The 26754-nt window shown below is 44.9% G+C and overlaps 1 protein-coding gene across 1 annotated transcript; it reads left to right on the top strand.

Moving 5' to 3' along the window:
* LOC121445549 (monocarboxylate transporter 8-like) lies at window positions 1-26698 on the top strand. The gene is made up of 8 exons (XM_041647664.1): window positions 1-73; window positions 3702-3792; window positions 7966-7988; window positions 10565-10709; window positions 14293-14743; window positions 16345-16488; window positions 22044-22272; window positions 24318-26698. The coding sequence occupies exons 1-8, from the start codon at window positions 1-3 to the stop codon at window positions 24536-24538; spliced, it is 1377 nt and encodes a 458-aa protein (XP_041503598.1). The 3' UTR covers window positions 24539-26698.
* The last annotated feature ends 56 nt before the right edge of the window (window positions 26699-26754 follow it).

Below are 26754 nucleotides of genomic sequence, written 5' to 3' on the forward strand. Positions count from 1 at the left end.
ATGGTCATAACTGTCATCATCATCATCATGACTCTTGTCCTTAAGTCTTTTGTCATACTGTGCTATTCTTCAGGTATTGACCTAGCAGGCTATATTTCTTTCCTTTAACTTAACTATTTTTTTTCCACTTGAAATGTCTGACTTCTTTGAAAATCTTTAAATAGAAATTTTACCTGGGAACAGTGACACACATCTGCAGTTTCAGCACTTGGGAGGTAGAGGCAGAAAGTTCAGGAGCTAAAAGCTCAGCCTTAGCAACACAGCAAGCTCAAGGCCAGTGTAAGGACTACATGAAAGCCTGTCTCAAGGAACAAGGAAGGAAACTTTATTCTGGCCATGTACATGCATTGTATAGACTTTATTGCCCAATTTATTTCTTTTTTAATTTTATTGTTTTTAATATTTTTTATTAAAATACAATTATATTACTTCCCTCTTTTCTTTCTTCTCTTCCCTACCCATGTCCCCTCCTTAAAACCCCTCCTGTGTTTTCCCATACACTTGCGCATGCATGCGCGTGCGCACACACACACATATATATGTATATTTTAAATATATTAGAGAGAGAGAAATATATAAATGTAGCCTACTGAGTTTTAGTTGTTTGTATGTATATGGATTCAAGGTTGAATAGTCTTTCCCAGGGATGAGTCCTCTGACTGATTATCCAATATTGCTCAGGTTTTTAACGTATTATTGGATGGAGGAATAGTTTGGGGGTGGAACACTTACCTAACATGAACAAAGCCTTTGATTCAGTTCTGAAAGAACAAGTATGCGCCTTATTGTACCACCAGGTACTTGAAGACAAAGACTGTTCTTCTATGTCATTCATCATTAGTGTCTGCAGGATGGCCATCTGAATATGTTAAATCACTGTTCAATAAAGTAATATCATATATGGCTGAGTTGTTTTGAAATACATTTAACATTAATAAGTATGTCAAGACACGTTCCTCTTTTCCTCCCATGGAACAGAGCTGGAGGGACTTCAGAACTGGAGTAACGGCATGGAATCGTCATATATTTTAAATGTGGTGCTATGAAGCCAGCAACCTAAAAAGGCCAATGACAGCAGACAAAGCTCTCTGAGAAGCACAGTTTCTCCCTAAACGACCAGGAAAGGCCCATCTTAGTCCGACAGTGACCCCGTTACTCCAGCTGAATGCCACAGGAAAAAAAAATGTACCCCACGCATCCTTTATGAACAAAAATCTAACCAGGAGCCTAGACTTTTATACTCTCAGCTGTAACATAGTCATAGTGTCCCTAAAATGCTTGCCTTGCTTGGTAAGGCAGGATCAGAGAAAACTTGAGTAGTGAGCTAGGAATTTTGTCCTCTTTCAGCAGGAATAAGACCCACTCCTCCCCTACAGGGCTAGAGAAGACCATGTAGAAAGCGTGGACTTTCACCTTTGCCAAACTGTAACCTCTGATCACACCTCCCTGGTTTCTGGCAAGTACCAAGGTGATATCAATGAAGGTCAAGCAAGACATTAGGGCTTTAACCCTCACTTAGTGTAACGTCAGTTGAAGTCACACAGGAAACAGTACCAAGGAACCTCTGTCCTTCCCAGAAAAGTACCAGATGAAGCCTAGTGGTGGTGTTGAAACATACACCGTCCCCTCAGCAATAACAAGGCACCTTTCTTCCCCAAGATGTCTAATAATGGCAGCTGAGAAAAGCACATGGACTTCTATCCCCATTTGGCAGTAATGGAATAGGATTTGACTGGCGAGTTGTCAAACGTGTTCTGCTTTTAATAAGAGCTGGAGACTTATCATATCCAAAAATATCCAGGATAAAACAAAAAATCATTTGCCAGAGCAAGGGCAGAAAAATTTTGCCTTTAGTGGAAAACAACCCGTTAACTGACAAAGGCGACACAAAAGTGACGCATATCTGGCAAGGATGTTTAAGCACCTGTTATAAAAAGTACTTAACAAGCCGTAACAATAACTCTTGAGTGAAATAAGAAATACACAATATCAACAAACAAATAGAAACCTAAACACAAAACAATGGAAAGTTCTAGAATTGAAAAGTCTGATAGCCAAAATCAAATAAGTCTTACTGGAGGGACTCCGTAGCAGAATAAAGAGGACAGAGGAAATGGTCAGTGAACCTGAAGGTAGAACACTAAGAATTATGCATCGTGATCAACAGAAAGAAAACAGACTAGAAGAAAAAAAAAGAACAGAGTCCTACAAGCCTATGGGACTATAACAAAAGATCTAACATTATTGTCATCAGATAATTCCTGAGAGAGAGAGAGAGACAGTGTGGGTGAGAAAAATAAAAAAGATGGCTTAAATTTTCCCAAAATGTAACAAAAAGACTTACATCCACAGTTTCAAAAAGATGGGTAAATCCCAAAGAGGATAGACTCCAAGCAATCTATGCTAAGCCACATTGTAGGCAAACTTCTTAAAACTGAGCACACACACATTTAAACAAGCTTCCATCTAAATTCTTTTTAAGAGAGGAGAAAACATGAGATATTTTGTTCAGAGATGAGAAACCCTGAGTGAATGTGCAAAGAATCGATGATGTCCTGAGTATTGTTGACATGAGGACAGCCATGTCAAGGACCAATGCCTCTTTCCCGTGGGAATGGCAAAGCTATCCCAGTACAGTTGAATCTCAGAGCGATGGCAACGCCTACTTCAGGTCTGAGTGAGAACTTTAACAGTGCATGCTGGTAGTAGTATTTACAAATAGTTGAGCAGTTCGTGCAAAACGCAGCAACTGCAGCTTCCTCTTCCCAGACTTTTACACTCTGAGCCTGCTCACCTACTGAGACCTTGTACCGAAAGTAGTTAATTCCTTCCTGCTCTGCTGTCCACAGTAAACAGGATGAGGCTCTAGGTTGCTGCCAACAGTTGGTGTTCTCCATCAAAATGCAGATGGCCCACCTGACCCCAGCTCTTCTGTACATGAATCTCTGCTTGTGTTCTTTCTTCATTTCCTCGCCGCCCTAGTCAGGCCAAGGCACCAACCTGGCGGTGGGGGCTGCGAGGGTGGCACCTGAGTCAGACATGGATGGACCATCAGAAACTCGCAAGGGGAGAAGCACACAAATAAAGACAAAGGAAAGACTAAAAATAGAAAGGGGAGCACAATTGTAAACAGCAGAGTGAAAATGGGACAAGAAGCATCTAGAGATCGGTAGATAGATGCTAGCACTCTCAAATTTTATGTACGTTCATGGAGATTTTAAGGAACTACGGAAGTAGGGTAAAAGCATCGTAGCTTCATCATTTTAGACTACGCTCAAGACATATAATTGCCTTTGGTTTCCTGAAGGATGGGCAGTCAGTTTGACTGCTTGAGAGGAAATGCGAGAAGGATTGAGGAATAGATCTATTACCAAAGGACCAAGTGCATTCCCATTTTTTCTTTGTGCTTGTAGAGTCTTGTGATTCCTTAGACTCCTGTGGTTTCCTCACAGGAAGGCAAGTTCCGTGAAATTGGATCCCTGGGGAGTCCAGCTTCTAGACACTTCTAGACATTGCCCCTTGGGTTGTGAAGGGACTGGCAACCAATTACATTACTCTTTGCAAGTTTACCAACTAATTAACATAGCTGTCTTAAGAGTAAGGGGGGAAAATGTTCAACAAGGAGGAGGGGGTCCCTTGTTGCTGAAATTCACCCTTCCAGAAAAAAATTGTGCCCAGTTTTGTGGCCCAACTCCTTCCAGACCTCAGCAGCGGTGCCCTTGGCTGTAACCTGGCAGTGAATGCCCTTTTGGGTGGGGACTCCTTGGCTGAAGCATGCAGACCACTGCCTTGGTAAGCTGGGCAGCTTGCTGTGGCCCAGTTCTTAAAAGCAGCCCTGAGAGAGGTGCATTTGAAGGGGGAGATCTTAGTGGTTTTCAGGTTTTTTCTAGTTTTTGACTTCAAATAACCCTGAGCCAGAGACCACATGTTTTGTTTCTCTCTCTTCAGTAGGGTGCCAAACATTGCAGTGAACCACCCCCAAACTAAATGAAGGCCGGTCGTGAACATCTAAGAAGTAGAAAGGGGAGGTGTGGGGAGCAGAGGAATCCCTGAGTGAATGTGTATTGTTGCCTTGGGCACGGTTAAGTCAAGGACCAATGCCTCTTTCCCACGAGAACGACGAAGTTCTTATCGCCTGGGAGTGAAGTTCAGAGACATGGCACAGCCTTCCTTGGGCCTGAGTATGAATGTGAGCAGCGAGCCACAGGTACTAGTGTTTACAAATGATTGACCATGTGTGCAAAAGCTAGCAACTGCAGCTCCCTCCTTATCAGAACAGTCCAAGGATGGAGTCGTGTGCGGGATGCTCTGAGTGCTTGTGAGAAAACAAGAGTCTTGTGACCTCAGTTTCTTCAAAACACAGACTTGTTCTCTGAATGTGTTTTCATCCTTCTCCCATATCAGATATAGTGACTAGCAGAGAGTTGACTCCAGCTGTCATTATTCATATGCCTCTATGAAGAAAACAGCTTTTTGCCATGTTCGTCTTGTCCTTGTGATTGATTGAACACCTTACTCGTGTTATTCGTCTTAACCCTCGGAGTATAAATTGCCTGATGCCCTGAATAAAATTAGCTATTGTATGAGACTTTAGTCCACCTCATTTCTGCACACCTCCCCCAGGTTCAAACCACCAACTAGAGTGGTAAACACCTCCTCCCAGGTGTTTACAATACCTAAAGAGGCATCCTAAGAGACTAGCTAACTCCTCTCTGTGTTACATAGAATCAACACGCTGAGGTTCTGGATTGCTGTAGTAGTTGGTGCATCTCCATCAGAGTGCACACAGGCCAGCTGACCCCAGCTTTTCTATATGCATATCTGGCTGTCTATCTTTTCTTCATTTCCTAAGCACCCCTAATCAAATCGAGTCCCAGCCGTGCCTGTCATGATGGTATTTGTTTTTCTATTTATTTATTTATTTGTATTTGTTTTTCTGTATCTGGCTATTTCACTTAGCACAAACATTTTCAGTTCCATCCTTTTTTAAGACTGAATAAAATTCCATTGTGTAGATGTATCACATATTTTATCTATTCATCTGCTAATGGACATCTATGCTGCTTCCATTTCCTAGGTTTTGTGACTATTAGAACACTAAACATGGATGTGCAAGTCTGTCTATGGTATGTTAACTTAGAGTCATTTGAGCCTATTCCCAGGAACTGGGTCATATGGTAGATCAATTTTTCGGTTGTGAAAAATCTTCATAGGAATTCCCATGTTATCCACAGCAGTTTACATTCTCACCAGTGGTGTATGGGAGCTCCTTTCCCCCATATCCTCGCCTGCATTTGTTTGCTTTCATGATGATAGACATTCGGATTACGGGGAAATGAAAGCTCAAAGTAATTTGAATTTGCATTCCCTTGAGGGCAAAAGATCATGACCACTTTTTCAAGTTTGTTTTTGTTGCTATTGTTGGTAAGAGGTTCTTATGTAGGTCTCAGGTTCCCTCTAACTCACTAAGTACCTGAGAATGACTTTGAACTGCTGATCCTCAAGCCTCCGCGTCCCAAGAGCAGGGATTACAGGCTTGTGCCACCCTATCTTATTTTCAAGTATTTATTGGCTGTTTATACTTCTTCTTTTGAGAACTGTTAAGCTCATTGGTCCATTTATAGATTGAATGTTGGCATTTAGTTTTTGTGGTTCTTTATATGTTTGAGATAGCAATCCTCTGTCCGAATTTATAGAATATGTATTATGCATATAATATATCTATAGTACATATTCTGTCTCATTCTGTGGTTTTATCTTCACCCTGGTCATTGTGCTCTTTGTTATGCAGAAGTCTTAAAAGCAAATTTCGAAAGACCACATACTACATTTATATTACTTTTTAGTATTTTTCTTTTCTAAAGAGAGTCTCATGGATCCCAGGCAGAACTTGGATTCAATATGTAACTTAGGCTGGCCTTGAACTCCTGATTCCCTGTCTCAGAATCTCAAGTACTAGGATGACAAGTATGTGTTATCATGCTCAGTTTATATAACTTTTATGAAATAAAAATATTATGAAGATGCAAAATAAGTTAGTGGGTATCGTTAGGAGTCAGGGACAGTGGCAGGAACTTCGGGCATGCCTATAAATGGATGGGAAAAAGGAGATCTTTGTGATGTTGAAATAGTTGTACACTTTAATTTGTGATAGGAATCTTTACATAATAAGAGGATATAGAACTATAAGTATGTATCATACCACTGTCAATTTCCTCATTTTAATATTGTACTAAAGTTACATAAAGAAAATTTGGGTGAATAATTCATGAAACCCTCTGAGCTGTCTTGACTGTTTTCTGTAAATCAATTGGTATTTCAATTTTTTAAGTTTTTAAGTTATATTAATTTTAAAAGCTATGTCAAATAAAGTGTAAGCTTTTTTGTACAACACAAAAGATACTTTATGAACTTAGTTATCAGTTTTCATTGTACTGTAGATATTCAGAAGAGCTCAAATAGTTTTTTCCTCTTTCACAATACAACTGAGGCATTTTTAAATTGGGCTAGAACAAAATATATATGTACCCCAAGTAAAACCTCAAAATGCTACACCCTACTCTCCTGCCCTGCCACTTTTAGTGTCAGGAACTGAATCTAAGGTCTTATACATGCTAACCAAGCGCTCTTTCCACTGAACCTCTGTCCCTGTTAAAAGCAATGTAAGATTTAGAGATATATTTTACATGTGGTAATAGTCACACTATTTTGTGCTCACATGCGTTAACACATGCCACACACTACCACTGAAACATTGTTACTAAAATTCCTTCCCAGGGTGAGACATAAGCAATGTCTACCCTTCTCCTAAGTTCCTGATGACAAACCAAGACACAATCCTACCAAAGTTCACTGTGGGGAACCAATGAGTTTATTGGACTTCCTTACAGAGTATAGGTAAGGGGTTACTTACAGGGGTTTGGGTGTCCCTTTCCCCAGCAGGAAAAGCCTTACCCAGCAGGGATAAGAGCTTTTCTACAGCCACATAAATGGAGCCATCATCTAGTCCTCTCCACATATTTTTTCCTCTTCCAGGCATGGACAATTAAGGTAGCATTTCATACACCAGGTAGTATGAAGCAGGATAATGGGAATCTCATGGCCGTCTCTGTCCTCCCTGCCCCTCTCTGTTGGGGTATAAACCATCAACAACCACAGCTGGGGTGGTCATTCTCAAAGGGGTGCAGCTGAATGCCCCAAGATGTCAGTTGCTTCACTCAGAGAACAGTCACTCACAGCAAACACACACTCTCAAAAAAGGACCTCCAAAATGTTCCCTAGTGCCTCTCATTGATAAATCTCACCTTCATCTCCTCTTTCTCTGTCTCCATAATTTTGTTCTTTTCTAGAATTTCCTGAGTAGGGTCATTTGAGTTTGTCTTCTTTCACTTAGCATAACACCTTTGAGAATTATCCAAGTGGCTGTGTATATTACTAGTTTATACTATTTGTGGGCGTGCTGTATTGATGCATACCCATTTGTTTATTCCTTGTCCGTATGTTTGAACTCTTGCCAGGTTTCAGCAGCTATGAAAAGAAGCTTCTGTAATTATTGAGAACTAGGGTTGTTGGACTGCTTGGCGGTTTGCTTTCCCCACCTTGATAATATAAGCAGGATGTAGTGCATGCTAGGCACCAACTACTGTCTCTAGGTGCTCCCTCATCCCCAGGTATAGGGTTTGTATGAACACAAATATTAAGAGTGAGATTTCACTGAAACATGTTAAGAGCATGATTGACTTCACAAAAAATTGTCAAGCAGAGTGTGAGATTTCCAGCTCCTATACGTCCTTCCAGTACTAGGTATTAACATTTCTTAAGTCGTCTTCTTTGTAGATGTGTAAGGGATGTCTCATTGTGATGTTTCCTACGTATTTGTTTGGTTGGTTTTGGTGTTCTGAGACAAGGTCTTACCATGTGTCCCAGACTGGCTTTAAATTCTTAATCTTTGAATTCCTACCTCAGCCTTCCAAGTTCTAGGATTACAGGTATGTGCCAGCCAATTCCTGACTCCATTGTAATTTTAGTATGCACTTATCAAATGATTAAAGATATTTATCAACTTCTTATGTGCTTAATTGATAATCAGTGTGTGTATGTGTGTGTGTGTATGATTCATGTTCAAGTCTTTTATCTGGTTAAATTGAAGTATTTGCATTCTTGTTGAGTAGTGATAATCAGCTCAGACTTCTGTGCTGGATGTATCTTTTACCAGATATATATGTTGCAATCTATTATCTGCGTTTTTGTTTTCATAACTTTTAATATTTATTTTGCATATGTGTGATGTGTGTATATATGTTTGTGTGTGAAGTTATGTAGAGGTCTCTGTCCTCACCTTCCACCTTGTTTAAGGCAGGGTCTCTCTTGTGGTTTGTGGCTATGCGGCATACTCCAAGCTAGCTGGCCCATAAGCTTCAGGGGGCTCTCCTATTCCCGTCTCTAGTATTGTAGGAGTACTAGAATTACAGGCACAAGACACGATGTCCATTTTTTAACGTGGGTTCTGGGAATTGAAGTCATCAGGCTTGTGCAGCAAATGTTTTTCCTGGCTGAGCTATGTCTCTGGACCTCATAACTATTTCTTTTTCCTTAAAGCATGGAAGTTTTAAGCTGAATGTGGCGATCCAAATCTGTAATCCCATGTTGCTAAATTTCCTTCCCTGGAAGAGGAGTAAACAATGTCTATCCCTTTTCCTAAGGTCCCACTGACAAACCAAGTCCACCGAAGTTCACCCTGGGGAACAAACCAGGGTGTTATTAGGCTTACTTCAGAGCAGTGGCTGAGGGATTCAATAGGAGCATAGGTGACCTTAAAGTGGCCACACTGAAGGCTGTACCTAGCAAGGATGATGGCTTCCTAGTGGCTGTGTAGGTAAACCCCCCTCCTTTTATCCTCTCCCACCTATGTCCTCTAGCTCCTCCCCCAAGACCAAGGGCAATCAGGGAAGAATTGTAAATAACTAGTTGGGAGAGGTGGCTAGTTTGAGACCAGCCTGGGCTCCATCAGATCTTGGTTGGTTTTTTAAGCAGGAATTTTAAGCTATGGTAAAGTCTAGAGCATCAATGTTTCACTTATGGACCATAGTTCATATGAGCATTCTATGAGACCTTTGTTTAAATAAAAATTAAAATGATTTTCTCCTATATTTTCTCCTGGAAGTTTTATACTTTTACATTTAAGTCTAAGGTCAGAGTTCCGTTGATTTTTATGTACAGTATAGCTCTTCACATTTCCGAAGCTCTCTTCTATATATGATTACATCTTATCATTATTTTATTTGAAAACACTTTGAGGGCTGAGCTAGTGCTGTGGCTGAGTGGTAGAACGCTTCCCTATCACGTATGAGTCCTTGTGCTCTGTCCCCAACACTGCTAAGGGAAAGGGGGGCACTTTAAGAAAAGCACAAGAATTTTAATCCGCACCCCACAAGTGGGAAATTCGATTAGCAAAGCTTCGTGTGATTTCCCATGGTCCCACATATCATAAAGGCTGAAACAGAAATGCATGTCCAGATCCCCGGCTATCCTGGGCCAGGAGTTTAGAAGCTGGGCAGCTAGAACTCAGAACACCAGCCTAGCTAAGTGAAGACGATTTCTGAGAACAGTTACTCTTTGGCGCTGAAGGAAGAGGCCCAGCCAGGCACAGGCAGTGGAGTGGCCCTTCCCTCTGGCCCACTTGGGGTTGTTCACTTGGAAGGAGAAAGAAACCGGCCCAGCGCCTTTGCTCAGGTGACACTGGTTGAATATGCTTTTTGATGATGATGATGATGAAGTCTTGGAATGAGTTCAGAGGAGGACTCTGAAAATAATTACAGAGTTACAAAAGTAAATTAAAGCTGAAAAGAAAAGTTTAAAGGAACTAAGATTATTTAACCTAGAAGAGAGAGGCTCAAGATGAAACCCGATAACAGCTTTTAAACAAACAAAAAACTTGGGCGCTCCTTCTGAGAGCCAAGCAAGGGGAAATGGGCTGGAAGAATGTGAGTAAAAGGGCAACGTTCCTCCTTGGTGAGGGCTGTTACAGGCACGACGCCTCTGGAAATAAAATCAACTCCTTGTGAGTTTGGAGATCAGAGATTTGCCAGACGTGGGCTTCGGTGATGGGTGGCAGCATGTGGCTTCTTTGCCTGTCTCGCATAGAGTCCCTGGAAATCTTCAGATGGCCCCCGAAATCTGTTCTATATTCTAGCACAATTCCGGGAGGCATTTTTGGCTGTGATCTTCCCTGTTCCTTGATCGTGACATTTAGATTTGTATCCCAAGGACTGAAACAAGCCTGACCCAATCCTAAAGCTTACTCTAACTCTCCTCACCCCTGAATTGAAGCATTTCAATTCCTAAAAGTGCATATCTGGCCTAGCATCCCTGCCTTCTGTTGCAGAATTGACTAGTCCAAATCCAGCACCCGCACTTCAAATCTGTTTCATGTCTCATCTCTTTTTGCATACCGCTCGGAATATCAGCGTCACCTTGGAAAGGCCAAAGAAGACCTGATGTGGCGGCGGCGGCAACATTAGACATCACAGTAACACCGGTGTCTCTGTGCTCCTTTTCTCTACAGCATGGGTTGCAGCCCTCGCCATGGGCATGATCTTCTTCTGTTCTCCCATTGTGAGTATATTCACGGACCGTTTGGGCTGCCGGATCACAGCCACCACCGGGGCTGCTGTGGCTTTCATTGGCCTCCACACCAGTTCCTTCACCAGGTAAGGCCTGGAGTTGCTGGCCACTTTTTCAAGGGTGAGAATTGGCTTCTTTCTTGGGACTTCAGCTAGAAACACTGTTCTCATTGCAGAATCCCCTGTGGTTCTGTCCATGGAGAGCCCTCAAAGACCTTGCTCCCAGGACTCAGGATCAACTGCAACTCACTTTATGTGGAATCTGAAGGATACACCTGCCAGGAATATCCACCCCCCAAAAGACCCAAAGTTCTAAAATATTGTGAGGAACCAAATCCCGGTAGTTCACAGAGCGGGTCAAGTCCTGATTTGACCACTGAATAGCTATGGAGTAATTGATGAGTATCCTTCTCCTGTCTGGACCTCACTTTCTAAATCTTTCAGAGATCATGTGGTTGCTTCAGATCTCTCCAAGCTCCCCACTAATGTGGCACACACCTCAAAACCCTGCCTTTCCTCCCAGAAGACTCCTTAAGTGAGCTAACGTGAAGCCCTAGCACTCCCAAATCAATCTTCAGCTGAAAAACAGATACTCTGAGCACACAGCTGGTTAGCATGTCTGGCCCTGTTCTGGGTGGCTCGGGCTCTGGAAAGATGGGTGGATGACACAGATAGGGACTCTCATGTCTCAGGCATGGGAAGGATGTTTAGCAACATCCTCCCACTGAAGTACAGCTCCAAACCCCAGCCACCCAGATGAAACTCAAGTCCTAGGTTCATCGGTCGCACTCATAGAACTTGTTCATGCTAGGTGAGAAGGCTCCATCCACATGGATTTCTGCCTTCTCTCCTGGCAGCCCTGCACAAGCGTGTGTACAGAGGAGGCAAGGATACAGACCCTATCCTACAGCAAGAGAAGTAGGAGATTCCCAAACAAGGTTGAGAACTTTCTGCCATACATTTCGCAAGCTGTGGTACCCCCCTACTTCCAGTCTGCCTGGGTCTATGTAAGAGCATAATGACCTGGACCCATAAACATGGCCACAATAACATGTGTGGAATGGAGAGTGAGCTAACTTGAAAGACACTTGCTTTCTGAGTATGACTCCCAAGAGAAAACCATGGCTTTCTGGACTTAAGTTTTCATCCACAGTGGAGAATGAGACTCATGTTCTGTCTCAGCTAGGCCCTATGGGAGTGAGCCAACTGTCTTAATGACTTGAGCATTTCCGGCTGCCCAGACTACCCTCCAGCAAAGCTTAGATTTGGCATGCAGTGTGGTGTGTTGGTTCCGACCCATCCAACTAGGACAAGGGAGAGGAGGAACCCATATTCTGCCTGGAACCTTCTCGGCCCTCTCAACACAACAGCTCTAAACTTTCTGAGGACCCTTCTGGTGGTCAGCCTCATTATCCCCACCCCCAGCAAGCTGGTACCAGATTCTTGTGGAGATGAGCTAGGCCTCTGAAGTATCTCTAATCTCAATGCTACATAGCAGAGGCAGAGCGCAGCAAAGTGTAAACAAATTAGCACCATAAGGATCTCATTTCCTCCGCAGCCCACATGGGCTGGGGCACGGGGTGGGGGAATGCACTTCGATGTGGTTTTTTTCTCCTGGCACTCTTATCTCAGCCCACTGGAGGAGGCATTTTTCTCTCTAGCCAATGGCCCCCTATTCTGTTCGCTCTTTCTTGTAAGAACATTTTCAGAGCCAAGAAACTCTGGATGGTTTAAAGTTCAGGGAGAACAACATGATTCTGCTTGTGGCTAGAACTTCAAGTCATTCTTCCCATCGTCTCACATCAGAGCTCTGAGTCCTTTTGGATGACTGGAACAGGGCACAGCACAGGCAGCCCTCAGGGGCCTAAGGGTCTCCCATCCTGGAGGCCAGTTAGAAACACTCACCACACAGTACCCTAAACTGAATCCCATGTTTTCCCCCAAGATCCCTTTCCTCAAGACTAACTCAAGACTCTTTTGGATAAGGGCCCAGCCCAGCCAATCCCATAGGATACCTACAATCTAAGGGGAGAAGACCCCAAGAAGTCTGACAGAAGAGCAGCAATCAACTTAGCTACAAGTTCAAAGTAGAGACAACCTCCTATTTAGTTAACTAAACCTCCTACTCATGGCCAATGACTATGAGCAGATGGGAGGCCATAATAATGATAGTTTTCTTGGAATCAAGGGGCCACTGGTAGTGAGTATAAAAGCTGGGTCTGTGTCTGAAGAACAAGAAGAGTATTGGTTAATTTAATGGTCAGATAAGAACTATTGCAAAATATACAGAAGCATGCAAAAGAAAACAACTGTTCACTAGGTTGGGCCAGTATTATGTGAGGGTAGATGCCAGCCATACTGACCTGCCCATGCATAACCTTTCCCCTTCTCACATTTTACCTTCTGTTACAGACGCTTGTGGCAGAGCAGGGCCCATGAGTTTTAAGCAACAGCCTTTCTCAGTCGGGCCCGTAACTTGAGGCTTCACTTCTCTGTCAATCAAGCAGGCTACTTACTCGAAGGGAACTAATCCATGTTTCATGCAGCAACAGAGACAGAATTCTGAAAATTAAAGGGACTTCCTAACTCACAGTTCCTACATACATTACCTGGAGCTCGAGAAAAAAGGCTTGGGCTATCTGGACCTTGGGCAAGGATGCGGAGAAAGGAAGTTCTTCTGAGATAATTGACCAGCCTTTGAAATATTACAGGTCCTGAGAATAATGATGCACCAAAGAACCCGAAAGAACAGTGTAACCTTCCAAGACCAGAATCTTGGATCCTTGCAAGCCTTTGTTGTTACTTGGTATAAAACTGGTCCCCCAGTCTACTCATAGTGTCTAGGTAGGAAGTAAGGGGAAACTATTCTTCTGAAGGCACAGACTGTCTCCTGTAGCCCCTCTTTTCTTTTTCTTTTTGTTTAATCCTCTTTTATTGGATGCTATAATCACATAGATCTGGATTAAAGTCCAATCTTTTTCTAAAAAAAAAAATAAGACAGAGTCTTGCTGTGTAGACCAGGCTGCCCTTGAACACCTGATAATCTTGTTTTAGGCTCCTGAGTGCTGGGATTACAGGTGCATGCCACCACATGTGTCCCAAGGCCAAGCTTTTTTTTAAGTGCCTGGACAAGGCACATTTTATTCTTGATCAAGAGGGTGCATTCGGAAGAGCTGGCATACATCAACAGAACATGCACTTGTTTTTCAGTCTAACTATGTCTTTTCCCCATTGGCTGGGGTCTGGTCTCACAGTCTTACTCAGTTGGCTAGTCTTAAAAACTGCAGTGGTTTAAAAAACTGCATCTTTAATCCCAACACTTGGGAGGCAGAGGAAGGCAGATCTCTCAGTTCAAGGCCAGATTGGTCTAGAGAATGAGTTCTAGGACAGCCAAGACTACGCAGAGAAACTCTGTCTTTAAAAAAAGAAGAAAGAAAAAAAGAATAGAACACCAAGAACTTTTTTTAATCTAGAGTTACTTTAGGTAAATTCCCTCTCAGGACCTCTGAATCCCCATCTGCAAAGTGGAGTTCAGAGGTTCTCTATCTGCTCTGCAGATTAATGGCAAGTAGGACTGTGGGAAAAGCTGGAGGAATGCCAAGGACACGAGAGGGAGGCAGATAAATTGCTACCAGGCTACTGAGGATAGCTCTTGCTGTTTCTCCCACAGCTCCCTAAGCCTGCGCTACTTCACCTACGGGATTCTCTTTGGTTGCGGCTGCTCCTTCGCCTTTCAACCATCACTCGTCATCCTGGGCCACTACTTTCAACGTCGCCTGGGTCTAGCCAATGGCGTGGTGTCTGCAGGAAGTAGCATCTTCTCCATGTCATTCCCCTTACTCATAAAAATGCTGGGGGATAAAATCAAGCTGGCCCAAACCTTCCAGGTGCTCAGCACCTTCATGTTTCTCCTTACACTGCTCTCACTCACCTACCGACCCCTCCTGCCCAGCTCCCAGGACACCCCCAGCAAGAGAGGTGCCCACACCCTGCGACAGCGCTTTGTGGCTCAGTTCAGGAAGTACTTCAACATGCGTGTGTTCCGCCAACGCACCTACCGCATCTGGGCCTTTGGGATCGCTGCTGCCGCTCTTGGTTACTTCGTCCCCTATGTACACCTGGTGAGGAGGAAGCTGACCTCAACTTATATGAAGGCCAAAGGGTGGGGGTAGAGGACATTGGAAGGGCAGAGCTTTGGGGAGGGGGGAGACAGAGCCAAGCATGGTTAGCTCAGGCCTGTAGACTCAGCAATTGGGAGACTGAGGTAGGGAGATTGCTGTGAGTTTGATGCCAGCCTAGGCTACATACACAGCAAGACACTTTCTCAAAACAAATAAACAGAAAGGGAACAAAGACTAAAGAAACAAAACAGTAGTTGGCGATTGGCAGAGAAGTAAAGAGCACGGTTCAAAGAGAGCCTCAGTGGGAAATGAGGGTAGTTCCTTAAGGGCAAGGCCCATGATCCATAGCTTCTCCCATGATAACAGTTCAGAGGGAAACCAGGCCTGATGGTACAGGCCTGAAATCCCAACTACGCAGGAGGCTGGCAAGTTCCAGGCCTGTCTGCACTACAGTATGAATTCAATCCATTCTGAGAAATTATCAACAGTGTGTCTCGAAATTTTTTTTTTTTAAAGAAAAGGCTAAAAGAGGGCTAGGGCAGCAAATAAATCAGTGATGGAGTGTTCGCCTAGCATGCACGGGGTCCTAGTTTCATCCCTAGTACTGAAAACAAAATGTTTAATTGGAGAGATGGGTTTAGGAGGCTAAGCATCACTGAAAGAGTGGCTCAAATGACCCAAGACGTGCTTTGTAAAGACTGTTCTGAGAAATTCTGCTGTCTGTGGTCAAGTGATTCTGTTCAGGAGAAAGCATGTATGGGAACTCTCTAGATCCATAGTATGTAAGTAATCTCTTAGTGACAAATCCTGCAATTTAAAAGCCCATTCAGCTGTTTAACCAGCACCTACCAAACTTACTTGGCCACAGAACTGCTGGTTGTAGAGAAGTTGTTATTCTACAGACTATGAGGTTTTGTGTGTCCATGCATGCGCACTAAGGATGGACCACAGGCCCTTGTCCCTACTAAGCATGTGATCTACTACAGAGCTATATCCCTAGCCTGTAGACCCTATGTTTTGCAAAGCACTTTTTTTTTTTTTTTTTTTTTTTGCTTTTTCGAGACAGGGTTTCTCTGTGGCTTTGGAGCCTGTCCTGGAACTAGCTCTGTAGACCAGGCTGGTCTCAAACTCACAGAGATCCGCCTGCCTCTCCCTCCCAAGTGCTGGGATTAAAGGCGTGCGCCACCATCGCCCGGCTGTAAAGCACATTTTTAAAGAGTTGCCTAAGGTAATGGACCTCATCTTCTAGTGACCTGATATTTCGGCCTGTCAGTTTGAAGTCATTGTATGGAGACAGTATAGAAGAACACCTAGGTTTTCTAGGTAGTTTGTCTTGGCAGGGCTTAGAAGGCTTGGAAGTGCCTAGCCCTGTCAACTGTTTCTCAAAAGTTCAAATTCCAGAGAGTCTAGGATAAGTAGCCTTTGTGATTGCTAGAAGTAGCCAGGGGGCTTTTCCAGGAGCTGGGAGGTACTACTCCAATAGGAGACTCCTGTCCTGGTCCAGGGAAGGGAGTAGTAGAAAACCCTGGATACTTCTGCATTTAACCAGTCAGTTCCTCTTTCTTCTCCTGTTCTGGGAATCCTGGTGTTATTCTTTTCAGACGAAATATGTGGAAGATGAGTTCAAGGAAATCAAGGAGACCTGGGTGCTCTTGGTGTGTATTGGGGCTACCTCAGGCCTCGGACGTCTTGTGTCAGGCCACATCAGTGACTCCATTCCTGGACTGAAGAAGATATACCTGCAGGTGAGTAGTCACTTGTGCACAGTCTACCACAGGTTACCCCTCGGCTCTGCAACAGGCTGTAAGGTGAGCCACTGCAGTTTTCTGAGCCCCAACGTTGCACATGAGAGATACTTAAATTCTCTGTGACTTGGTTTCCCCTGTTCCTCCTTCACTAAAATGGAGTCAAGATTCCATGAGAGTTTGTGTGTATGGAACCTTGCAAACATTTGACAGGTAGTTTTATATTAATAAGAGCCCAACAAATGAAAATGGAAAACTCAGACCACGAGTTAGATGTGTCCCCCAAGCAAGATTTGTTCATGGGTTCCTTATACTATGTTGAAATCTGAAACACTCTCCAGCCCAGTGCCTCTCTCTTCCAGGCCCAGGTCCACCACCTCGCACATTTCCAGAGCTACCTTGTTAGCATCAGGCACTAGCTCTGAAATGCCAGCCCTGGCAGAGACAGGCAGATCTCTGTGTGTTCAAGACCAGTTTGATCTACATAGCAAGTCCCTGGACAGCCAGAGCTATGTCGAGATACCCTTTTTCTTTTTCTTTTTTTTTTATATTTATTTATTTATTTATTTATTATGTATACAATATTCTGTCTGTATGCCTGAAGGCCAGAAGAGGGCGCCAGACCTCTTTACAGATGGTTGTGAGCCACCATGTGGTTGCTGGGAATTGAACTCAGGACCTTTGGAAGAGCAGGCAATGCTCTTAACCACTGAGCCATCTCTCCAGCCCCCCGAGATACCCTTTTTCAAACAAACAAACTTGAAATTCCATCCTACTGATGGACACCAAAATCATGCCAGAAAAAGCCAAACCTCATTCCTTCTCTCTAGCCCTCACTGTCCTATTTGTGCAGCAAGAATAATTGTCCCCCTTCCTAACTTAGCATAAAAGCAAGCATCAAAACAAATAGAGAGATGGTCCAGTTTAGTCCTCTGACAGTGATACAGGTTTCCTCCCACTGTGGGCAGTGACCGCCCAGGTATTCTAGTGACGTCTTTTTCTGTGACCTGGGTTCTGTCTGGTTTGAATATAGGCAGTTTTTTGTCTCTCTAACAGCAGTAGTACCCTTCCTGGCCTGGCTCATGGTTCTGATCCTGCAATCAAGCTTGCCAGGAGATGCCAGATTGTAAAGGCCTGTAAAAGACCAAAAGCAGCCACAGAACACAAACAGTCACAAATTACGCACCAGGAAGAGGTTGAGTTTGAACTCCCTTCTCTCCTGGGAAAACCCTAAAATTACTTCTGTGAGGCCCTGACTAATTGTAGTGGGAATTCCATGGTCATTGGCAGTGCCAAATTAGTTCCTAAATGCCGTCAGGTGTCATAGATAGGGATATGATTCATCTTTCTGTGGAATTTGATTCTTCTGGTTGCAATAGCTGGTGACTGCTTCCCCAGAGTTATGGGTCCCCTTGTAGCCCACCCAGGCCAATCTAGCATCACACTGCAAGAGAAACCGAGGGACCAGCGTCTTCCACAGAAATGGCAGACCTGTGCTCCTGCACAGCGTGCTTCTCATATCCTATTGTCCTAGTTGGCTTTCTACGGATAAGGTAAACACCATACAGAAGCAAACACCATATATAACCAAAAGCAACTTGGGGAGGAAAGGGTTTATTTTATTCTACATCTTACATATTCCATCATGACCAGAAGTCAGGGCAGGAACTTGGAGGCAGGAACGGAAACAGAGGCCATGAAAGAATGCTTGCTTGCTAACTGGCTTGCTCAGCCTGCTTTATTATAGAACCAAGAACCATCTGCCCAGATATGACACTACACACAGTGACCTGGACCCTTCTACATCAATCATCAATGAATAAAGTGTCTCATAGTCAGCAGGGTAGAGTTGGCGCACGCCTTTAATCCCAGCACTCAGAAGGCAGAGGCAGGTGGGTCTCTGAGTTTGAGGCCAGCCTGGTCTACAGAGCGAGTTCCAGGACAACCAGAGCTGTTACACAGAGAAACCCTGTCTTAAACAGCCCTCCCAAAGAAATGTCCCATGGTCTTGCCTAAAAGCCAATCTGATGGGAACATTTTCTCAATTGAGGTTCCCTCTTCTTTAGATAACCCTAGCTTGTGTCAAGTTGATAAAAAAAATAAAAATAAAAATAAAAACACCTAACTAGCATACCTGTATTTCTCTAAATTATGGATAGCAGGCCCAAGTCTGAGAGATACGTGAACTGGCCAAGGTCAAACCAAGGGTTTATGACTAGGATAAAGAAATTATGAAATGTTTAATTCTGGTGCAAATATCAGCAAGTCCTTTATCGGAGTGGCTTTTTGGATAGGAGAATATGTGCGCTTCCAGCCCCTTTTACATGTCCCCCACCATGGGCCCTCCCTGCCAGTGTTAGCAGCTTCAAGATGCCAGAGAGAGAAGAAAATAAGGCAAGCTGGCACTGAGCCAGAACGTTCTTCTTCACTGAGGCAGCAGCCCCTGCCTGGTACTGTACCTCACAGGCTTCTCTCAGCACGGTTCCCAGCAGATAGCCAAGGCCTAGATTGCTTTTGCTTTCTCTTGTGCAGTTAGAGCTCCAAGGGACAAGGAGGCACAGCTAGTTAAAGGCTGAGCTAGGTAGAATCCGGGACTTCTGTTGTCTTCCCCCATTTTCCTTTCTCATACTTGACCCAGTTTCACCACTTAGAATAATATAAAATAACGTTAGAACGTAGCTGAGAAATCATCATCACCATATAGCCTAACTCCCTCGTGTTATGAATTTTGAGAGTGTGGGCCTGGGTGTGCTTCAGACAGTAAACTGGTTTCCTTGTAAGTATAGGTGCCTGAATTTGATCATCTGACCCCATGGGTCTGTTGTTGTTTTGTTTTTGTTTTTGTTTTATTTTTTTTTATTGATTTTATTGAGCTCTACATTTTTCTCTGCTCCCCTTCCTTCCTCTCCCCTCCCCTTCAACCTTCTCCCAAGGTCCCCATGCTCCCAATTTACTCAGGAGATCTTGTCTTTTTTTACTTCCCATGTAGATTAGATCTATGTATGTCTCTCTTAGGATCCTCATTGTTGTCCAGGTTCTCTGGGATTGTGGTTTGTAGGCTGGTTTTTCTTTGCTTTATGTTTAAAAACCACTTATGAGTGAGTACATGTGATACTTGTCTTTCTGGGCAGACCCCACGTTTTTAAAAGCTTTACAATAACAAAAGAGGGGACAGCAAGATGGCTCAGTGCGTAGAGGTGTTTGCCACACAAGCCTCACGACCTGAGTTCAATTCTCAGTTCTCAGAGTCAACATAAAGGTGGAAGGAGAGAATCCACACTACAAAGTTGTCCTCTGACCTCCACATGCACACTGTCTCTCTCTCACACACACACTCACACACACGGTTGTGCTCTCTTGGAATCCCCAGGGAGGGAAGGATAAGAGGGTCTCTGGAGCCTGATAGCGAGCTATTGTAGCTTAATTGTTGATCTTCAGGCCAGTGAGGGACTCTTTCTCCAAAGAGGTAAACAGTCTTCCTGAGTGAAGCTGACACCTGGAGTTTTCCTCTGGCCTCCACACATGTGTTTACACATGCGCATGCATCTGGATCCACAAATGTACACACACACTTCTTCAAAAAGAAAACTGAGCATTTTAGGACCAAAGCACAAGACAATGAATGAGCTTCTTTCTTTTAAGTTTTTTGGATTTTGGTTTTTCAAGGCAGGACTTCTCTGTGTAATAGCTCTAGCTGTTCTGGAATTCACTCTGTAGACCGGGCTGGCCTCTAACCCTCAGAGATCCTCCTGCCTCTGCCTCCCAAGTGCTGGGATTAAAGGTGTGCACCACTGGCTTCTTTTCAGTTTTTCAAGATGCTCCATCTCGGGAACTGGTGACCTCCTTTGCTCTCAGTGTCAGCTGCAGAAATTAGGCATGGGTAAGGAGAGGAGGGCATGAGGCTTCAGATTCTCAAGAGCCACTCACCCTGTAGACCCTGTGGTTCCCTAAAGTTGGTAAAACCAACAGCCATGCCAGGTATCTAGCCCCCGAATGACTATTAGAAAGTCTGTTAGAAAGGAAATAGAAACAGCATGCCAAATGACCTCATTGGAGACCATTTTTGAAGCCTGTGCTCCAGTTTGAGGAGGGATTATAAATTTCCAAGCCTTGACTAGGCCTCATGGAGGATAAGAGAGAGCTAGATACAACAGTTAGCAATTTCAGCTGATGAAGATCAGCTAATGGGCTCCTTTGTCATATATAATAATACTAACTCTTAACTGCCATGATCAGCTCAATTGCTAGGGGGGTTTGATTTTAGCTCATGGTTGCATGTGATGTTCCTACAGGAGAAGCTGGGGTGGCTCAGTTCTTATTACTAACTTCTATGTAACTACCTCAAAATGGCATGAACCAAGTTCAAAGTCTCCCAATAAAAACATTCTAAGATGCCATTATCTTTTCCAGAAATCGGCTCCTAACCTAACAAAGCCATTGTCAGCAACAACACAGAAAAGCTGGAGGGCATAAAACAGATTTGACATGTGTTTCTTCTATGTGTCCCTGGGTTTGTTTCCCTGCCTATTGGTCAATTGTAGGCTTTTGGAAAATCTGCGGGCATCTTAAAGTCTTAGTAAACAGATCAGGTCTTAGATCTGGCCCTGAGATGACCTCACTCAACCAGCTGCAGTGGGCTGGGAATGGGGTCTCCTCTCTATGCCCACAGTCCCAGGCTTCAAAAGTCTGGCTCACAGACGCAGATTGCAAACGGCCTTAATTAAAAACCAGAGAGAGGATGGGGGTTCCAGAAGAAAAAAATAAAACCTAGTCTCTAGAAAGACGGGTTCTTCCGTTTGGAGTCATTTTGCTCAGCCTGAAGAAATCACAGTGACTAGTCAGTGCTCCTGGACTGCTTTTGGGTGCTGCAGATACCTTTATGTTGGCTTAGCACCCTTGCACAGCCTCTCTGTTGCCTTCTCAAGAGTATCTTGCCCGGTTCAAAGGTTCTCAAAGCCACGATGTCTGAAATATCTGAGAGAGAGGATGTGGCCCATATTCTAAAGCATAAGAAAACCCGAGAGAACCTCCCCATGGCATCTCTCAGGCCCAGGTTTTTCCTAAATTCTACCCCAACAAATATGGACACTGGCTCCTTGTTCATTTTTAAAAAACTGCACTTTGCATTGAACCCCCTGTGTAATCATCAGCAGGCCTTCCTTGCCTCTTCCCTTCCTCCTCCCAAGCCTTACTTGATCTTTAAACACCAACATAGCTTGATCCCAAATCCTGTCTCAGGATCAGAAAACAGAAATAGTGATTCCTCCCTTGGCTCAGGATCCATTGCAAAGGCCAACTTCTTTGGCTATGGGCAAGGCAAACTCTCACAAGGTTTTTTGTTTTGTTTTGTTTTTTTAATCCTGTTAGATTCAACTACACAGGGGCTCTCTTAAAGGCCAAACCCCTCAGGGAAGGAAAGAATTAGACAGGGCTTCAGTACATAGTAAACATACTCCAACTGCTCTCTCTGCTGACACTCCACGCAGTCCCGTTTTCAGATGATGGCAACAAAGATCTCAGCAAAGAAATGTGATTTCGGGTTCTTGTTTCTCTAGGTCCTCTCATTCCTGCTCCTGGGCCTGATGTCTATGATGATTCCTCTGTGCCGGGACTTCTGGGGCCTTATCGTTGTCTGCCTCTTCCTGGGTCTATGTGATGGCTTCTTCATCACCATCATGGCTCCGATTGCATTTGAGCTGGTGGGACCAATGCAGGCTTCACAGGCCATTGGCTACCTCCTGGGCATGATGGCCCTGCCAATGATCGCTGGGCCTCCCATTGCAGGTGAGGCTGATCTCTGAGGAAGGTGTGAGTCCTGTTTTCGAAGGGGAGGGCCTAGCTCTTTGGAGCCCCTCTGCTTGAGACCTCTGCCCCTCCCCCCAATTTTCTGTATAAACACCCTTGTCAGAGTGCATGAAACCCCTGATGGAAGAGATTAACCGTACAAGGGCATAGGTTGTCCAGGGCTATCGGTTTCACTCGCATTTCACTGGAGACAGCGAGGCTCCTAGAGAGTAGAGGGAAAAGTAAAGTTAGCCTGCTTGATCACTGTGCAGCCTAGGGTGACCTGGTAGACGAAGCTGGCCTCCAACTCTTCCTCTTCATGATTCAGCCATCCAAGTTGTAATACTTTTTTAGGTATGCACATCACACTGACTTTGGTCCAAGTTTCTCTTTACTCTCTCCACAGCGGCGTGATTAATTTCAAGGCAATTGAGTAAAGGAAGAGGTAAAAGAGAAAGCTGGCCCTGGTTTTACTAAAACTATAGACACCCTCCCCTTCCTGCTCTTCCTCTACTGGCTTTGGAACTGAACCCATAGTGAAGATTTAATGAAGGAAATAGTCCAGGACTGGCCAAATGCTGGTGTTGACATCTCAGTGTGCAAATTTCTCCCTCCACCCCCTTCCCAAAAGAGCATAGTGAGTACTAACGGGACACACGAAACCAAAAAAAACAGTGAAGAGAGAACTCCGTCTCCTTTCCAGGGAGTTACTGCAGACGTCAGCTTGTTTGGTCACTTCCCCTAAGCTTGTTAGATGAGCTAATTCAAAAGAATCCTCCCGACTACTGAGAACTCAAGAACAATCGCAGTGGGTTTTTGATCCTACCGCACATACTGGCTTTGGGGGAGCCTAGGCAGTTTGGATGCTCACCTAAGAGACCTGGATGGAGGTGGGCGGTCCTTGGACTTCCCACAGGTCAGGGAACCCTGATTGCTCTTCCAGCGGATGAGGGAGAGGGACTTGATCAGGGGAGGGGGAGGGAAATGGGAGGCGGTGGCGGGGAGGAGGCAGAAATCCTTAATAAATAAATAAATTTAAAAAAAATAAAAATAATAAGTAATATTTTAAAAAAAAGAATCCTCCCGTAACAGCATTTTATGCATGAGGCATTGTGAGAGGTCTGTGCGACCGTGGCAAATCTTCCCTCAAAGCTCTTGTGCAGTGGGAACACTGTCCTGCCTACCAGGAAAAGAGCCTCTACTCATCCAAAGAGTGCCAGGGGAGTCATAATTCTGTCCACTTGGCTTATTTCCTGAGCAAACAAAGGGACAAGGATCTTCTCACCTTTCTTAGGTAGTATTTCTGGACTCATCTTTACAGTGCGGTCCCTCCTTTAGCTTCCAACGTAAGCTTTTCAAATCAAACACACCCCATAGTATTGGCAGCCTGAAGAACCCAAAGGACTTGTGCATAGAGGAGCCAGAAGAAGATACACACATTCAGCTCAGCTTCCGCCTAGGGCAACTGGAACTTCAGGGAAAAGGACAACAAGAAGGCTAGAAAGTGCTTGCCATGCGAGCCTCCTGATCTAAGTGTTACCCCTGAAATATATGTAAAAGTGGAAGGAGAGACAACTCCTCCTACTTCTGCGTGATCACCGTGTAATGCATGTGCCCACACACACATCATACACAGGCAGGAATAATAAATAAATGTAAAATAAAATAGGAATTCAGCTGAATTGCTGCACAAGAACAATATGAGGGTAGGAAGGAGGGGGGTTGGGGACTTCCACTATGAACCATTCTCTTCAGTCTTTTGAACTCAATTCCTTTGTAACTCTAGCCCTAGGAGTGACTGAAAGGTGGCTAGTAGCTTAATGAAAGACAACCACAGAAACTTTAAAAGAAGCTTCATTAGCATCTTTGCTGATGAATATTCACCTCAGGGGCATTTAGCCTTGAAGTTGAGGGAGCTCCTGAATCAGGGCAGCACAGTCCAACACACTTGATTGGCACTGGGCTGGCCCTAGAAGAGGAGAGAGAGAGCATTTCTGGGTTGCAGGGAAAAGCTAAACTAAGCTCATGTCTCTTGACCCTTTCAGGCCTCCTTCGAAACTGCTTTGGTGACTACCATGTGGCCTTCTACTTTGCGGGTGTGCCCCCCATCATTGGGGCTGTAATCCTCTTCTTCGTCCCTCTGATGCATCAAAAGATGTTCAAGAAAGAGCAGAGAGATTCCAGCAAGGATAAGATGTTGTCCCACGATCCGGACCCCAACGGAGAACTGCTGCCAGGCTCCCCCGCTCCTGAAGAGCCCATTTAATCCCTCTGGCTTGCCATCATGTGCTCCTCCCCCACCCCACCCCTCCATCCCACCCTGCTCAGCATTTACATTTTTGCCACCAGCACACTTGTTCCTAAACCTGTGCACACAGCATTTCAGCCACCTGACCATCTCCTCTGAGCCAATGCTCTCAGTGTTCCAAACTCATTAAGCAAATTCTCCCCCATGAATGCCTTGAAACTTGCCAGGCCCTTCTCCCAGGATCTGGGAAAATGTGGGATCACCCCCTGGCCTTTGGATCCTCTCCATACACTTTCTAGCCCCTGGGGGGGGGAGAGGAGGAGGAGGAGGAAGAGGGGACCTCTGGCCCCAGCTTGTTAGTTACCCACTACAATCAACTGCCAAAGGTGCTACTGTGTCCCCAGAACCCAGTGGGAGGGACCCAAGCCTCTGCTGAGGGATTTGTTGCCATCCATCCTTGGGAGCCATTTGGGGGTTATGGGAAGGAAAGCTGAAAGAGACAAGGACCTTGCTTTGCACCAGCGTTCCTAAGGGCTCTGCGGCACCCCATGGTATGGTTGGTTAACCATCTGATTCCCTTTTCCCTTCCTTCTGTTTTCTCTCTACTGCCTCCTCTCTACTTTCTTCCCCTCTATTTCTTATTACTGTCATAGCTACATAGGTGCTTGAAGAAAGGAGGGACCCAGAGCTTGGGCCAATCAGCTTCATTTCGGCCCAGACCATCCCTAACCCTAGCATTAATCCTGCTCATCTCAGGCAGAGCTACATCTCACTTTGGGGCTCAAACTGATACAATCATAGACTGGAAGAGCAGGCTATCACATAGGGAAGGGATCTTAAACACTACGGAGTTCCACGTACCACTCACTGACTCTGACAAATCAACCAAGAGACCTTCCCAGTGTCCCATCCTTGTAGCCACCTGTCAAATGTGAAGAAACTCCTTTCATCTCATCAGACACAGGGGGAATGATGACAGCACGCTGGCATGATGGGGGAGGGGCGTTGCTGTGGTTACCAACTTGTTGAAGAACCAACTCCTCCATCTCTCACTTTTCATAACAGATCAATCTTCTCACCTGGGCCAGGCCACGAACTGAACTGACTTAGGAACAAAGAAAACCTTGCTGTGTTCCTAGAGCCCCAAAAGACATAAGCAACAAATGCACGTAGGGTCGGACAATTTCTTTTAGGAGGGGGAAGCTACCTTAGCCTTTATCACCCAGTCTGTCCCCCATTCTGGGCATCCTGGGCCACTCTGCTGAGTGAGCATTACAGGTGCCGGAGAAAGTAGGCTCTGGACCACCATTATCCCTTTGAAGTTGGTGCCAGATACTTCCCTATAGCCAGGCTCTGGGTAACAGTCTTACTGAAGAGCATTCCAAGTGCCCCTAGCCAGAGGCAAAGGGCACTGTCAGCCTTGTCCGGTTGCACAGCTCACCTCATTAGGAACTCAGCATCTCTCCTCCCTGTCTTTGGGTGTCTCTCTCTCCTCTCTAGGCCTTTGTTTATTGTGTTCCTGTACCCAACCTTTCATCATCTTTTGCCAGGCATCCCTGGCTGTTACTTGGACCCAACGATAACTTGCCACCCCAAGCCAGGGTCATCCCAAGGCCAGGAGGATGAGGTTGCTCTGAGGGGCTCCAAAGAATACAATGGTCCCCACACATGAGATTTTCCGTTACTAACAGGCAGCTGGGGCATAGTTGGCCTCTGATGTTTCATTCAAGGCCAAAGTCCTGAGCCCCCCTCCGCTGGTCCCTGTCCAGCTCTTATCAACTCCCCAAAGGAAAACTTATTGGTTCTTGGCTCTGAGGACAGGAAGGGGTGGAGTTACTGTCCAGTCAGCTCAAGCATCTGTGGAACAGGAGAAGCTGGGCCCCAGGAGCCCTGTGACTCCCATGAGAGGTCATTGAAAATACTGGAGCAACAGTGCCTCTGCTTCCATTCCTCCTTGCCCCACCCCCTCCAGGCCACTTTGGGGGCAGGGGAATGAGTGTGCAGGGCCTCCTTTGTTGCTCCTGGCCCGGATGGCTCTTAAGAGTCAGGCTGTCGGGGGCTGGAGAGATGGCTCAGAGGTTAAGAGCATTGCCTGCTCTTCCAAAGGTCCTGAGTTCAATTCCCAGCAACCACATGGTGGCTCAACCATCTGTGATGAGGTCTGGTGCCCTCTTCTGGCCTTCATGCATACACACAGACAGAATATTGTATACATAATAAATCAATAAATATAA

The sequence above is a fragment of the Microtus oregoni genome, unplaced genomic scaffold (genome assembly GCF_018167655.1).
Source record: "Microtus oregoni isolate MIOR12 unplaced genomic scaffold, Mior012 000203F_ref0000192, whole genome shotgun sequence".
In the NCBI taxonomy this organism is placed as follows: Eukaryota; Metazoa; Chordata; class Mammalia; order Rodentia; family Cricetidae; genus Microtus; species Microtus oregoni.